Source organism: Rhododendron vialii, chromosome 5a (assembly GCF_030253575.1).
Source record: "Rhododendron vialii isolate Sample 1 chromosome 5a, ASM3025357v1".
NCBI lineage: Eukaryota > Viridiplantae > Streptophyta > Magnoliopsida > Ericales > Ericaceae > Rhododendron > Rhododendron vialii.
In genome coordinates this window covers 42,245,521-42,262,588 of record NC_080561.1, presented here as the reverse complement: position 1 = coordinate 42,262,588, position 17,068 = coordinate 42,245,521, and the positions used below count along the sequence as shown (strand labels likewise).

Below are 17,068 nucleotides of genomic sequence, written 5' to 3'. Positions count from 1 at the left end.
ACTCCCTATATATTACTATCAATTCTTGTGAAAATCGGTCCACGGCTTTCCCTGCTTTAATTGGGCTTTAATCGGGTCTCATTCGGTGGAATCAAAATTCTACAGCCACATGCGGTTACACAAATATAATACATCCACGTCTGTCACCCACATCTATGTGAGTGTGTAATGTACATTTGTATTTGTGTAAGTACGTGATTGTAGAAGAGTTGCGGTGGAATTTTAAATTCCCTTGTAATTAAAATCCAGCCAAGAAAAAGCTTATAGTATATAGTACTGTCCTATCGCTAGGCTGTGACAATTGATGTTTAATTTGTTTGAGGAGTACACAATGCAATAACTGACACCATAATGTTGTTGGTCGAAGGAATCTTCTTCTTGTACGTTGTGGAGAGGTCCCAACCTTGTCTTTCATCCTTTTCCCCCCCTAGTTTTAAATTATTTTTTTTAATTTTGAAATCCAAATTCATAGCCAATAATATCGATTAAATGATCTAGAGAATCAATTTACAGAGAATACAACACCAGCAAGGGAACATAACCCCGAAACTCAAGCATCGAAATCTCTGAAAACCAAAACAGTGGACTACAATAAGCGCTAGAAACGATAAAGGCCAGAGCAGCTAGCCTATGAAACGATGATATCCGCCAAGCTGAGAAGAGGACGTTGTCATTTCTGAATATTACTATCCCCGTAATGCACTGGCGAGAGAGAGATCACCGAGATGCAGCCACTCAAACACACCACCAATGACCGCACTGCTGTCAGGAAATCCCAAACTGTGGGTTGAAGGCAAACAGCTACGATCTTTGGGGCCTCCGAAGCACGAACCTGTGGTGGGTGCTGCGTAGCTCCGTGTTGCGCGACCGCCAGCATCAGTCCGACGATCGGAGACATCCACTGCATGGAGCTCGTCGAGTACTGTAAGTGTATCAAAAATCAACTCGATCAAATATCATTTAAGTGCCTCATCGGAACACATATAACTTGAAAAGAATGGATTCAGTGGTTTTGATCCAGTGTTTCGTATCCATTAGGATTCATTTTTTTTCAAGTTATATGTATTCTGATGAAACACTTAACGATATTTGATCGAGTTGATTTTTGGTACACTGCTAGTACTTGACAAACTCTACGCAGCGGACGTCTCCGATAGTTGGACTGATGCTGGCAAGGCCGCGCAGCACCCACCCGGGTTACCGAAGCACCAACCACAAAGACTAACATCAATAAAACTAAAAACAGAAATAAAATCGAAACAAAAACACTCACAATCCACAAACTGCCCCTTGTGCTTAGTTATGCCTGGAATCACGCCCTTAATTGAACCTACCAATTCACCAACATTTTTCGATATATAAAAATTTAGTTGATATTGTTAACTCACACACAGATATTAATTACGATATTAGAGCTTCTGATATGAACATAAACATTCCTTAGGAAGTTGATTAATTAATGATTGCTTACACGCATTGACTGAAGTTTAATATAAGTTGCTTCGATTTTCTTTCTTTTAAAATATAAGTTGCTTCAATTGGAGGTACTTATATGTTGTTAGATTTATTCGACGGTTCCGATCTAAAATTAATTGACCATAAGTGGAGAGCAACCTCAAAATTATACTATTAATCAAGCTTGAGTGGCTTAGGCAAGCGATGAAGGATAAAGTGTAACACTCCCCATCACGTGCAGCCTGAATGCCTTTGATGGTATTATTGATGAGGTGAGGCGATTGACTCTTGCGAAGACTCGACCACATGAGGTGAGGTCAGTCAATACCTAGCTCTGATATGGTCAAAACAAAATATGGAGAAAGTAAATATTGTATTGAATTAATTGAATTATCATGCACATAAGCCTTGCTAGCAGTTTGCTATACAAGAGGGTGAGTGCTAACTATTTAAAGTCAAAAATCATAATCACACCCTAATGAATTTCTAATTACAATAAATCCAGAATCTTCTACAATCTTCTCCACTGGTCTAACATATCTTATGTCTGAATTAAAAGCTTCTGTTGATGTTTTAAATGGTTTATGTTGTACTACCGTGATTGGCATTTGGCAGCAATGCTAAGAAAACTTGCTAAAAAGTTAGAGAAAAAGTTTTGTCCGGATCAACCGGCAACCCACATTTGTCCGGATAGAAAATGGGAAAGCGCCACGTCCTCAAATCTCTTCAGCTGTAGTACTTTTCTTCCTTCCAAGCAACAATGATGTGGGTCCCTCTTAACCTTGGTTAACTCTTCTTCTCTTTGTTTTTTTTTTTTTTAATCTGTTTTTTTCCCTTTAGTTTGTGAGTTTCTTCAGTTTGTGAGTTTCTTCTAGTCTCCTTCATTGTCTGTTTGGTGGCTAGATTTTTTGTAGAGTTCATTTCGGGTCTCACAAAAATGATTTAAATTGCAAGTTATTTTTAATTTTTTTTGTAGGTTCTTATAAAAAATTAACTCAATCGGGCATCCGGCTTTTTCAGTGTATGTAAGGGCCCTATGAATTCTAAAACACTTTACGGATTCTAAATCAGTCCTTATTGATATCAAATTGAGCTAATTTTTTTCAAGTATCAATAAAAAAATAATTTAAGAATAACTTCAATTTAAATCACCTTTGTGGGATCTGAAATGGTCCCCACAAAATCATGCTTATTTATTTGGCACCAAACGGTAAACGGTACCGTTTTGCACCAAAATGTTGAGGGGTGAAAATGAGGGGTGGACGTAGACTTTCCGATTCTCTTTTGATCAGGCTATTACCCAATCTAACTTGAAAGGGTTTTTGCCTTTTGAAGTTCACATCAAAGATTAATTAAAAGGAGTGAAATATTTATAAAGTTTTAAAATTTAAACTATGACTATAAATGATTAGTACTCCTATAAAGACCAGTTTAAAATCTTTATCAAGAAAAAAGGTGAAGTTTAAAGTTTCAAGATCTCTAATTTCGCATGCTGAATGTTAACAACAAACTAAAATTTCACCAAAATTCTGTACCACCTCAAAATAATGAGTTGTCTACTAGATCACAAAAATTACAACTCCATAGATAAAACAACTAATAGCTTCAACAATGTCCAAAACCAATTAACATCTAGTTGTTTAAAGTTCAAACTCTCCTATCTGATAGATTATCCTTAAACCATACAAAATGTTGTCCTTTCTTCCATTTTCAATCATATCTCATGAAAATTATGGTGGATAGGCACATAAGGATTTTCCGCGACGCCTTTTTCCGCATTAGACTTGAATAATTGGAAAAAAAAAAATTGAGTTTAAAATCACATTAAGATAGAATATCAAGTAATATTAAATCACCAATACTTTCCCCTGCCTCTGTTACTTTACTCTTTTTGTCCTCGTTAGAAAGAAAAGTTTAAAGGGGACCTTTTCTTCTATTTTTTCTCTCTCAGAAAAGTTAAATTGACTAGGGTAAAAAAAAGTTAACCAAGGTTAAGAGAGGACCCACATTATTTGTTGCTAGGAGGGAAGAAAAGTACCACAATTGGTGAGATTTGAGGACGTGGCGCTTTCTCATTTGCTACCTGGACAAATATGGGTTGTTGGTTGATCCGGACAAAACTTTTTCTCAAAAAGTTAAGCATGTTTTAGTAATAATTTAAATCAGTCTACTGTCCGGGAATTCTGTTTAACTAGCTACTTAGAGATGATAATTTATTAGACTCAACTAATCGTTGTCTAATATTTGGTCCACCCAATCGTTGTGCCTGCCCCGAGCCAAGTAATCCATTTTAGAAATCAATCTCGTCAGTCGAAAACATAAATGCTGCGCATGATTTCTTTTCAGGGAGCCGGTCATATCCTTAGTCACGTAATTCTTCAAAATACATTGTACCTTCGCTTCCAGTTCTCGCACTCTTCATTACTCTCGCAAATTATACTCTAGTAGTTTAGGATGGTTTCAAAGATGATTTCATGCTCGCGCTCCTACGCCCTGCCCGCACCCAAATTTTGCAACTTTCATATCTCTGGGTAGGTACTACGTACTGTGCCCACTTAAATACAACTAGATTAGCTTCAAAGCATTGCAAAACCCTGAGTCAAGAATTCCGGAATTAAGAGGTTAGCTAGCCATCAGGCAAAGATAAGTATCTTTGATCAGCAGGTCAAAAGTATATAATCTATCTAAACAATATATAATAGGTGGCCAAAATCAGGCATCTGTGGCATGGTTGGCCTTAAAATATCATTACAAAACAAATGGGAGGATAACAATTCAAAGACACGTCGGACAAGGCAATGACAAGGGTTATATTATTTATCATTGTTTAATCACTTTGATTACAATTGTTGTTATTTTTGCAATGGTGGCAGGGAGTATTAGGTATTATTATAACTAGTGAATTAATGCCTACGTAATGAAGTCTCTAACCTAAATAAACTACCTCTTCTATTGGACTATTCTGCCTGACAAATGTAATCTACACATAGCGTTAGTAACAATTTTGAGACGTTTTCATATTTGTTCACGATAAACAATACGAGTATTTAAATAGAGATACATTGCCTAAAAAATGAGGAGAGATTGAGGTATATTTATCAGGAGAATATTTCCTTTATCTTTTGAAAATGAAGTGATCGGAAATCTACAACCTTTACACAAACATTAATATATATGCTGCTCTTTTAAGTAACAAGAAAAACATTAATCTTCCATAATACTGCTTTTAATAAAAAAGATTGACATTTCTACCTACTCATTCAAGTGTACCTGAAGAGAAATCAAGATATTTTCAATTACTTATAGCAGGATCTTCTCATAGTTGTCAATCCCGTACCGTACCGGAATTGAAGAAACCGGTACCCTAACACCCCAATACCGCTCCGGGCCAAATACCGGTCGGTACCGGTCGTTTCGGGAAATACCGGCCGGAAAACAAATTCCAAATTGCATTCGGCCATGGTCTGTTTTCCCGAGCGCGCGAGACCTCTCCTTGGATTTTCATTCACAAGCTCGCTAGTGTGCAAAGTCTTTTAAGGTGGAAAAGAGTTTTGTAACTAAGCAATGTGGGACAAAAAGGCAAACACAATGTTTTATGACTTCACACCAAAATCCCAACAACAACAATTTATTTATTATGATCGTGAATCAGTAACAACGTCTTATGACAAGTATTATTGTTAATAGAATTTTTCTGCGCGATTTATACACTTGCGATGTTTGATTTTGGACTCAAAATGGTGAATTTTGTTGTCTTAATATAGATATTTTATGATGAATTTCATGGTATGGGGGATTTTTTTGAATTATAATTATATATAATTATTATATATATTGTAGTTGCGGTAAATCCGAAACGGTACCCGGTACCTGACCGGTACCGGTACGTACCGTACCAGTAGAAAAACCGGTACCCTGTCCGAAACGGTATTCAGAACTATGGATCTTCTCCCTCTATATTATAAACTAGAGCAGGAAAATATCTAGGCATATAAACAATTATTTATAGCAGCATCTTCTCCCTCTATATTAAAGCTAGTTCGAGAATATTTCTTGTATCTTTTGAAAATGAAGTAATCGGACATTTACAATCTTTACACAAACATTAATCGGGCCGCTAAAGAGTTGTTCTTGTTTATATACCTAGATATTTTCCTCCTGATTTCTCTTCAGATAAATTGTACAGCATAAGTTCTAGCGAATGGCGCTTGAATGAGTAGGTAGAAATGTCAATCTTTTTTAACTAAAAGTGGTATCAATTCCCAGATAATCAATTTCCAGTCTTAAATAAGTTGTAATTTGCTATATTCTCTTGTTTTCAGTTTCACCAACAAATTGATATCTAATGAATATTCTTAACTGGATAATAATGCAACGAAAACAAGTGACATAGAACTTCTACACGGTACTAACAAATCAACGTGAGTTATTGCCTGAGTTTGACTTGTGAGAAGCTCGTTCAAAATCAGTATGTTATATAAGAAATCAAGGTAGAACCATTTTCGAAACTAAGCTTATCAAGTTATACTTGGCTCATTCAATTCATGATGTTTAACAAATTCACAAGTCACTCAAGATTGGCTCGTGATCAGCTCCATTAACACTCGTTTGAGATAAACAACGACAACCTGATTAACAACTGAGTCTTGAACATAACCTTTGAACTAGTCAAGTTCTCAATCCAAACTTAAAAAATTCACTGCTCAGTCCGTTTATTAGCCTGACTTCTAAAGAAACTAGTGATAATCTCGAATACCAAATGAGGAGGAAACTACTACTTCTACAAATTTCTTGCATAATTTGTAGAGACAAGATGAGAGAGTACAAAGCAACTGAAACTAATGAACAAAGGCAGGTGAGAAAAGTTAACTTTTTTACTAATTGGAACCAATCAGAAAAAGAATACCAGTATTCTTTTCTCATTAATGTTTCACACTTCCCTGGCCAAGTTTTGATAAGACAAAATCATTACTGCTTTTGGTACAACACTCATTGCAGAAAGGGGCCACCCCCCCCAAAAAAAAAAAAAAAAAAAAACCCCCTTAAAGTCTTCCATGATGGACTGGCAGTGGCACTACATAAATGATTGATAGCTTTATGTTCACAGTGGACATACAATCAATCTCCATTAACTTTAATAAAAAAGTTCTAACTATTGAGCTCTTTATAGCTTGTTTTCTCTCTTATTCTTCCTTTCACATTGCCCTAACATTGAAATGGTGCTGAGGGTAGTAGCACGTATCCTACTCACATCACGTACAAGCATACTGAGAAATGGAGCTATACTACAGTTCTATTAGCAATGGTAGAGAGGGACTAGCATCCGGTTTTCGGCTCAGTTCTTTAACATCTGCATGTTTGAGGCTGGACTCAACAGCTGAACCAGGATTGGAATTGGTAGCTTGAGTTGGCAATGGGGAACCGGAAGCTATAGCATCGTGCTTTGCGAGCACACTTTGCAGCCTATCATTTAGCTCAAGACCCTGTCTAAGAAGTTCCTCATCCCTGCCACAACATCAACCATTATCACAACACCATAAAGACATATAAGAAATGGGTCACTTAATCAAGGATGAAAATTTCGCTCTGGTATGTTTTTTGGCAAAGCATAGAAAGGACAACATTTCAGAAACATTTCAAAAGAGGGGGGAAAAAAATAGAAATTGGAAGAATAATTAGTGTTTAGAATCTTACTGATGTGCATCTAATGATCTAATTCGTAAAAAAAAAAAAAGGAGTAGAAAAGTATCAGTCAAACAAAAACCGTGAAGCGAGTACAACGTTAAAGACGTGAAGAGGAACCCTAGAATCTTGATATCCCAAGCCTTATGACCCGTAGACATAGATAGTAGATGAATCTGCTACATAAGATACTTGTCTAATACTTCTTCTACCCTATCATCAAGTATAGTAAAATAATTTCAACTCTGCACACCAACTATTTTTCTGTCATGTAGTTTTCGATGTGACATGTTCTGCTGTCTTTCATTGGAAACTCTAGAATTTCATGATTCCACTAATGTCTTGTTTTGGTCTCTTAGGAAATGGAATCATTTTAACTGTTTCTATGGAAAAAAATGGAAATCTTTATCCTTGCACATAATGATGCTAGAGAGAGAGAACCAGCTAATACCAAAAAATAAAAGAACCAAGCAAAGTTGAATAGCAGAGACAAAGCCCATAAAATATACCCAGTTTTAGTCGACATTTGCAACAGCCTCTTGTGGTTGGAACGACACTGGTTGACAAGATCAACTATTATTTCGCCTTTTACAGACTGTAAAAACAAAACAAAAAAAAGAAGAAGCAAGTGAGACTAAAACAATAGGATGGCACCGGGACAAAGTAAAGGAGAAAGTTGCACTTACTGCACTGTCACTTGGATTCACAGCTTGCAGCATGTCAGCTAAGAAATCCAGAACACTCCGGATAGAATTTATGCTTGACAAACTGAGAGAGAGAGAGAGAGAGAGAGAGAGTCATAAGGAGAAAATAGCATATTAAAAGTAACATGGCAACAGGGGCGGCCCAAGCTTAAGCAATTACGACAATTGCCTTAGGCCTTCAATTTGGACAAGACCCCATTTTCTTGATAATTATACGATAATGCTATTGATTTTTTATCCACAATGAGGAAAAAGACTCTTACGAAGCATTGAAAAAAAATGCAATAGCCCTGCAGTTATATAAAGAAGGCCTCATCGGGTTTCTAGAAAATTGTTTTGTTATCACACCTTCCGATTCTCTCAGTTTCCTCTCTATAGTTTTCTAATGCATCCAAAATGTTAATACTCCTACGCATAAATAGTGTCTCCAATCTCAGAGTGATGTTTTTGAAGATCAATACGCGACAAAGTTCTAGTCATCAACTATAACTAGGAAACAAACAAAGTGGATTAACCATATTTTGAATTGGAAAAAATGTCGGACAATTTGATAACCAGAAGCTTAATTGGTAATTTTGCTCCTAAAAAAAACAAGATAAACTAGTTGGACAATGCTTAACAAACATCATTTCTCGTATAGAAGCCTCATTCACAAGGATAAAACACCAGCATACACGAAATTATAAGCTCAGTGTGATAGTTTTGATTCGAAGATAAATGAACTACAAAAGGCCAACAGAAGTTTTGTTCTCAAACCCTCATCATATGAAGCACCGACACCTCTAGAGGTCGAAGTATCGCAGTATCGGACACGGCGAGGACATGTATGGAACACGCCACGTGCCATGTCCCATAATTTAATTTAAATTTTTTACCGGGACACAGCTGGGGACACTGATGGGGACACGGAAGGGGCCAAACTGTAATTTTTTAAAAAAATTTGGGGGGCCAAACTGTAATTTAAAAAAAATTGGGGGTCACACTCTAATTTTTTTTTAAAAAATTGGGGCCAAATTGTAATTTTTTAAAAATTTCTGGGTGTCAAAAAATTATTTATTTATCTATATAAATAAATAAATATACACGTAGCGTGTCCCCTGCCGTGTCCGTGTCCCCATTTTTTTAGAATTCCCGTGTCCCCGTGTCCGTGTCCGTGCATCATAGCCCTCATTTATCGAATCATTTAATTTGATGTTGCATAACAAAAGCCTCACTTTTGGATTTTGTCTTGGACCTTCAAAAGGAGGGGTTGCCCATGCATGGCTATACATATGTGTGCAACCAGAGTTTAATCCAAACCTTAGGTTTTCCATATCAGCTGCCACGGCTTCATCAAGGCAAGTTGAAGACTTGATTGGCATACCATAACCTGATTGGGCGTGTCTCGGAGTTGAAGTGGAAACAGGTGGTGTAAAAATTGGAGCTGTGTCCGGTGAACGCTGGGGAAATAGTACCCCAGCAAACTGCCACAAGAATAATCCAGAAATGATTTTATGTTATTTTTGTTTTAATCTATAATACTCATCATAATTTGCTATTCACGAGCGTAAAAAAATTTCCGCTGTAATAGTTTTACAGTCACATCGAAGCACAAAATGCTAATACACATTTACCAATCCCAAAATTGAGAATACTAGGGGAAATATGCGTTAGCTGAAAGATGCTTTGCTTTTTTGATTCCTCTGCTTTAGAGGAAATATACTTCTCATGAGATAGATGATAGAAGCAACTCTAAAGGATATTGGTAAATAACATAAACCTACTGCTTATTGTCATTCACTCAGAAAATGCCATGTTTATGACCAGGATCCTACGAACTCATTACACCTTGACCACTCCGCAAAGGAGAAAAGACAACTCCGACAAAACACTTACAGCTCGTTTGGTACGCGAGAGTTTGCAAGAGAAGAAACGAAACGGGGAGAGAGCTCAATCTCTCCCTCGTTTGGAAGGGGAAGAAGGTGAGAGAGGGTGAGAGATGGAGGGAGACCAGAACCCCTCCCAAGCCTAGTTCCGTTTCTCGCCAAAAGTGGCGAGATTTCGTGAGAAAGGGGAGCGTGTGGTCCACCCTCATCGGATCGTCGTCAGACGAGTGGCTATGCGTCACCGGAGAAGAGAGAAAGAGTACCAGGTTTGCCGGAGATGAGAGGGAGAGAATTTTAGCTCGTCGAAGAGTTGCCGGAACTCTACCAGTCGCTTGTGAGAATTTGATTTCTCACTGTTATTTGGATGGGAGGGTGAGAAATCACACCCCTTTCTTTTCTTTTCTCACTAATAAGGGAGAACACACCCCTTTCTTTTCTTTTCTCACCCCTCCATCCACATAGCTTCTTACTATGGTACTATACGACTATCAGTTGTCACGAAACAATTGCTATAGCAAAAGCAACCAGGTAAAGATGACAATTGAATCAAGTATATGCTTACTTTTAGTTCCTCATATGCCCTGCAATATTGTGGATATATTCCTTCCGGGCCACCAAATGCTTCTTGCCATGAATCTAGGAGCACCAAGATTTTGTCCCTTACATGCATATCTGTCTGCAAATGGAATGGTAAAACAGCGTATGTTTCTGAGGCAATGTAGAAGTGTCATAACAAGACCAAATAAGTGGCAAACAAACGAAAATTATCGTAAAGAAAGTTCCTTATTACAGGAGAAAGCTAATTATGCAAATCAAATAACAGGAGATAATGCAAAGCACCTAACGATGATCTACAATACACATTGCCAAAAAAAGGAAAAATGGAAAAACATGGAGGGCAGGTATGTGCCACGGGATCCAAATAATTAAGTCGTACACATGAGTTTGAATGGTTATATGTATGAGTACTTTACATGCTAATCAAGTCAGTGGTTTTGCATACATGGCTCATGATCAAACTTACAAAAGTAAAGAACCTTGACGACTACAAGTTAATGGAAGATACTAGACATGCACCACATGAAAAAAGAGAATACATAAAACAGCTTGTAGAATGGTTATTCAGACACACTGATTCCACTAGTTCCTCTGTCACTCCAAACATACACAAATAAACCTTCAAAAAACACATGGGGATATTTTGATACTACACCGGAGCACAATTTGAACAGCGTAATACCAAACCAAACTGAGTCTTGTGTCCCAATAAATTGGTGTTGGCTACATGAATCCTATTTTTTCATTGAGCTCCGTGCAGGGCTACCTGTTCACTTACGACAAATGTAATAGAGGTAAAGAAAGAACATCATGTTCTTCAAAAAGCAGTTAGGTTACTACCTAATGAAGTGTGGCATTTTAAACGAGGTAATTTAAGTCATTACACCTATGACTCTTGGGGAGAATGTGTTCACATGTCAAGAACCATTTCACTGTGCAATAGTGCAGCATAACAGTCGCACCAAAAATCGCAAAAACTTTGTATGTAAGACAGTACAACCATCAAACAACATGTAAATAGGGAAACTAACTATCTACATAAAATTAGTTCTTTAGTGATTCAAAGACCACCAGGCTCCTTGTGCTCAGCCAGTATCCACACATATAAAGGGAAAACTCACCTTCTTCTTCTTCACTATTTTGATCATCTCCTTCAGTATATCCTTATCAGCAATTTGAAGATGCACATCATGCCCGCAATTCTTTACCATTGTCTCCAGAAGCTACAAACATGATACAAATAAATGGAATAGCGAGAAAAGGTCTCTAGATTCCCATTCAAACAAGTATTGAAACTGATATATCGTACAAAAGTGAAGTGACCACAAAATGAACCCGTTCCTGAGTTGATCCTAGCTAAATAAAGTAAAAACAGATGTATCAAATCCAAGGTAATGGGAGAGTTTCTAAGAACAAGTACCGTCAAGGCAAGTAAGGGGACGTTAGGGTTCTTATGCTGCAACCTTTTCTTCACAGCTTTCACAACATCTTTTGCCACCCTGAGCAATTTAACAAACCACTTCAAACCACCACAAAGTATTCTACGGACTTCTTTGAAGTGATTAAGAAACAAAAATCCAGTTGTAAACTAATAGTTCCTTAAAGGAATTTAATCTCATTCACTTAGTAATTGGCATGATTTGCCTATCAAAAAAAATAAAAATTGGCATGATAAACAAATTGTTACATCGAACGCTTCCCCATACATGGAGTAGCGGGAGTCTCGTGCACTGCATGTAACAAAGCATACGTATAAAAAACTTGCAAGGTTTTTAAACCCTAATGTGTCATAATCAATGAACAAAAGAAACAAAGAAACCCAGCACGCAGCTCCTAATTTGCAGTTTCCATCTCTTAAAGCGTGACTTCTGAACAAGAAAAGTAAATATATATTACTTCTTGAACCAGCAATAGTAAAGTAGTACTTGAGTTTAGGTTTGCAGTTTCCCTTTGTTCTCGAATCTACCAAACGAGAAAATTTTCAATGCAATGTTTATTTGTAATGCCACTCTCACATGGGTTGGGAACTTAGTTGCAGGAACTTTCAACTATGCCCACGTTTCTTCGACGGAAACGCGTTTCCGCGTTCCCGTCGAAGGAAACTCCAAGAAACCCGTCCCAATGATGACGGGAACTCGTTCCTTACCTATACGGGAACTTACACCCAAAAAACGGTTGAGAGACTTACGATTCAAATTGCAATTGGAACCTTTAAAATTGTTTTGATCTTGTTAGTAAGCACATCTGATATTAACCTTCTAGAGTCATATTAATGCCCTTAACTTTTACGCCTACTTAATATGCACAAAGAGCTCTATTGTGTAATCATGTGCTACAATAAAAATGTTGAAATATAACTAGAAACTTAGAATTTTAATAGTAATATTTTATGTGGTAGAATAATATTTTTATATTGACATTTAACAATATAAAATTCCAAAATATATTTATAATTTTAATAATTTTTCCTAACCGCTCCCAATGGTGCTCCCACACTTCTATGATCATCCGCTCCCCCGTCCCCGCCCCCGCTCCCGTCCCCGCTCCCGCTTCGTGTAACTAAGGTTGGGAACCACACATACATGGGTTCCAAATCATGTGAGATAGTGTTATAATTAACCGTCACATTGAAACTTTTTTTCCAAACAAACAAAGGAAAGCAAAACAGATAAGCATCTCCAAGGTACGATTTTCATTTTTTCATTTCATAAAGCATGCCTCCCCGGGCAAAAGAGAGGAGAAAATGAGCAATGATAGGGACACGTCAAAATTTACATCCATTTTACACTTCTCTCTCACTTGTACAAATGGATGTCCACTTTGATGTGTTCCTAGCATTTTTGGAATAAAATAGAACATTCGTCAAATCGTTTATCCGAATGGTTTTCTCATCTACTCCCTTTGTTCCAAAAAGATTGTTCGATCCACGAAAGGAAATTTACAAAGAGTGTGTTTCATGGGAAAAAAACCGTTCTCCCCATAAATGAAAGAACAAATTGATATGTAGGAGTAATAAAATTTTATTTGACAAAAATGCACTAATTTTAAGTTCTTGTTTCGCGGACCAAACAATCCTTTTGAAACGGAGGTCCTACCAATGGAGACACAATTTGAAAATAAACTCAAGAGGAGGTTTTGCATCCTCAATTTTCTCCCAAACGCCAAAAATCCAGCAATGCAGAATGAATAATGTGCCGTGGAGGCTACCAAACACCCCTACAGAGTACTGACATCCACCAAACATGAAATAGAAGCCTAATTTCTCCCAACAATGCAAAGAAACCAAAGGTCAACTTCAAAACATCGAAAATAAAAACTGAGATTTGTGAGCACAGTACCGGTCGCTGGAATTTATGGAATCACAAATCTCCATGTTGAGAGTCCAGTCGGGATCGATGAGAAGGTAGCTCGTGGCCTTCTCGACTAAAACACTCGCCGCCGGCGAAGAAGAAGAAGAAGAAGAGGAAGATGAAATCGACGGCACCATCTGTTCCAAATAAAACGATGGCATCATTGTTGGCATCATTTTCTCTCTCTCTCTCTCTCTCTCTCTCTCTCTCTCTCTAACTTTTCTCACTCCGAAGCAGCAGCCCCTGTTTCCAGCGACACAACTGTTTTTCTGTTAAAGTAGGGACCGCTGCTGGTGTTTGGATTTGAGAATGAGAGATCAAGGCTGCAAAATCCAGTACGACATCAGCACCGTGAGAATTTGATACTTTCTGAGTGATGATGCATTGCGATAGCAACGTTTGAAGTTTGTAGAGAGAGGATTGCCGGATTCTGGTGGTGTGGTTATTGTCAATGACAATGACAGGGGAGTCGATGTCTTCAAATCGGATCCGACCGGCCGGTTTGGTTTGAATCTTGAAAGTAAAGGTGTGTTTGGTATCTAGGGAAAAGGAAAGAAATGAAGGGGGGAATTCCAAACTCTCTTCAAAGTTTTCCATTTTCTTTCTTTTTCATTTCTCAAATTCCAAACTACGGTGGGTTCCACTAAGTAAAAAGTGTAAAAGGTGAGTTTTGTTTTTATTCAATTTTTTTTTTCTTTTTATTAATTTCCTACCAAACCTTAGTGGATTATTAATTTATTTTGACGAAAGGAATTGAAAAATCCAAAATTTTTACTTTTACCAAAATATTTTGAGAAATATACACTTTTAAGCCAAAAAAGTGCAAAAAATAGATATTTCGTCGAAATGAATCAATAATCTTCAAAAATTTAGCGCAAAACTAACGAACGCGATTTTTTTAGTAAGGACAAAATTTTCAAAAAGTCCTCAAAGTTAAGCAGAACTCAACCAAAGGTAGTTAATGTGGTGTTGCATATCTGTTTGACTAGTAAACTAAAAAAGTCCTAAAACTCAACCGAAAGTCCTACTTAAAGTTAATGTACTTCACCCTACAAAAGTACAAATCATTTTTGGTGTGTGGACCGATAACATAAAAGAGTTTTGTTATACAGTAATTAAGGCACATTAACACTCCATAAATGAAACCTGGCCCCGTTTTAAAACACCTTCTTAAAAAATAAATAATTATTTCATATTTTTAAATTCAAAATTAATGTAAATGAAAAATAATTTTTTAATTTTTTTTGCACCGTATAATCAAACAAGATTCAAATTATATATTTTTAAATTTTAATAAGTCTATTATTTTTAAGCTTAAAATTGTCTTCTTTAAAAATAATTTTTTTTTTAATTTGGAACGGGGCAAAGTGAAAAACTTATTTTTTTCGAACACAACTTGTTGGATGAGACCAAAATACCCTTTACTTTCTCCTGTCCTTCATTCAGTTATTTTCCCTCTATAATTCTTCATCCTTTCAACTTTCCTGCTAACCTTTTCAACTCGGGGGGCTTAAATATTCATCCTCAGATCTCATCCCACGTAAGTATTCATCCTTGTCATTTTGAACAGTTATGTTTTCAACCTTTTAGATAGTGAATTACCTATCTTACCCTTTTAATAAGATATCCATATGTGTGTGTATATGTCCTTCCTAAATTAGTGGAATTTAACCATTTATTCATTTAATGGGATTCAACCATTTCCTAATTTATTGGGATTCGACCACAATAATTACGGAAGATAATTACAAAAGAAGATTTCAATATTTAAAAAATTCGTAATAACTAAATCTCACCGATTTAAATTCGAAATCATATTTATTTTTTTCATATTGACCATGTAATATCATGAAGCCTTTTGAAACATGGCGGAATCGACCGTGTTTTTCATGAATTATTTTTGCAAAATTATTATAAAAATATTTTGAAATGTATACAATATTCAAACTGACCATGTTTTTCATGGTTAATTCTGCAAAAGAGGATTCCAAAATTTGAAACCAAATTCCATGAAAACCAAATTTTATAACATGATCACATATCTGTGAATTCACCATGAGTAATCATGGCAAGTTTTTCATAATTTCACTGTCACAAACATTCTACGCATCCATTCAATCACACCATCTATTTTTATGACAAATTTTCCCAAAAATTAAATGAGTACTCATGAAATATTGAATTGAACCAAAACAATCATGATTCATGAAAAAAATAATTTGAGTTGAAAAATGCACCATGATCATAAAATACAACATGAATACATGAATACAAAAATTACACTATTCAAAATACGGACACCATGAATGTGTACCAAATAAAAAAAAATACACCATGAATTCAAACTGTCAAAGAGAGAAGATTAAAAAATGAAATAGAAGCCCAAATCCAACCCCTTTTCCTACTATTTCTTAGGATACCTCTGTTGCAATAGAGGTCACAATCTAAATGAATGTTAATAATTATGCATGAGCCACACGATTGTTCCAGATCAAAAAGAATGAAAAATCTCACTTCTTCGTCTTGATTTTTGAGGAAATGGGAGGCCGGTTCGCCTAATACTTGGCTCTCTTTACGTTCAATTAAGAAACTACATCAACAATGGTGTCCTCGGCCTGTCGGCGGCGGCGGGAGTGGTTTATGCTGAGAGGATGGGCAACGAAGGCCGACGGGGAAATGGTGATGGAAGCCGACGAGGATGGGCGATGGAGACCGATGGAGGGAGTGGTTTATGCCGAGAGGATGGGCAATGGAGTCCGGCAGCGGGAGTGATTTATGCCAAGAGGGTGGGGACGGAGGCCACCGAGAGTGGGTTGCCTTGGCCAATAGGATGGGCAATTGGGATGGTCGAGAGGATGATAATGGTAAAGCTTTTTATTTTTTTTAATCCGATAATGGTAAGCTTAATCTCAGGGATTTCAAACGATTTGGGATGATAAATGGTAAGCTTAATCTAAGGGATTTTGTTACATGTTGTATCCGAAAAAAATGATGGAGGACCTTCAATTTATAATTTAGTCCCAAATTTCTATGCATATATATAGTATAAAGAAAACAAGTAAATAGTGCAAAAAGGGCATTTTTGGATTTATTTATATTTGGGGATGAAAACATAACCGTTCAAAATGACGAGGATGAATAGTTACGGTGCCCTTCGAAAAAGGATGGATATTTAAAAACTCCTTACATAAATATCATACTTATTTTTTAATCGAGCTCAATTGGACTAGTCGAAAAGATATTCATCCAGCTATCAAAAACAGTTTTTTAGATGCAGACCCATGAGTCAAAAATGAGATATTCATCCGGCTATCAAAAACTGTTTTGGATTTGGATTTATAGATAATGAGTGTAAAAAAAATAAAGTAATCATTGAAAATAATGATAATGATTGGAGAGAGATAGAAAGAATAATTATTGAAAAGAAATAGGATAATTATTAAAATTCAAAATT

General features: G+C 36.5%; 1 protein-coding gene across 1 annotated transcript; it reads right to left on the bottom strand.

Annotated features, from left to right (window-relative positions):
• Positions 1 to 6,349: 6,349 nt before the first annotated feature.
• LOC131326126 (TOM1-like protein 6) lies at positions 6,350 to 13,803 on the bottom strand. The gene is made up of 8 exons (XM_058358734.1): positions 13,603 to 13,803; positions 11,685 to 11,763; positions 11,386 to 11,487; positions 10,269 to 10,382; positions 9,141 to 9,304; positions 7,824 to 7,905; positions 7,647 to 7,732; positions 6,350 to 6,960 (listed from the first exon to the last, which is right to left on the bottom strand). The coding sequence occupies exons 1-8, from the start codon at positions 13,788 to 13,790 to the stop codon at positions 6,741 to 6,743; spliced, it is 1,035 nt and encodes a 344-aa protein (XP_058214717.1). The 5' UTR covers positions 13,791 to 13,803; the 3' UTR covers positions 6,350 to 6,740.
• Positions 13,804 to 17,068: the final 3,265 nt, after the last annotated feature.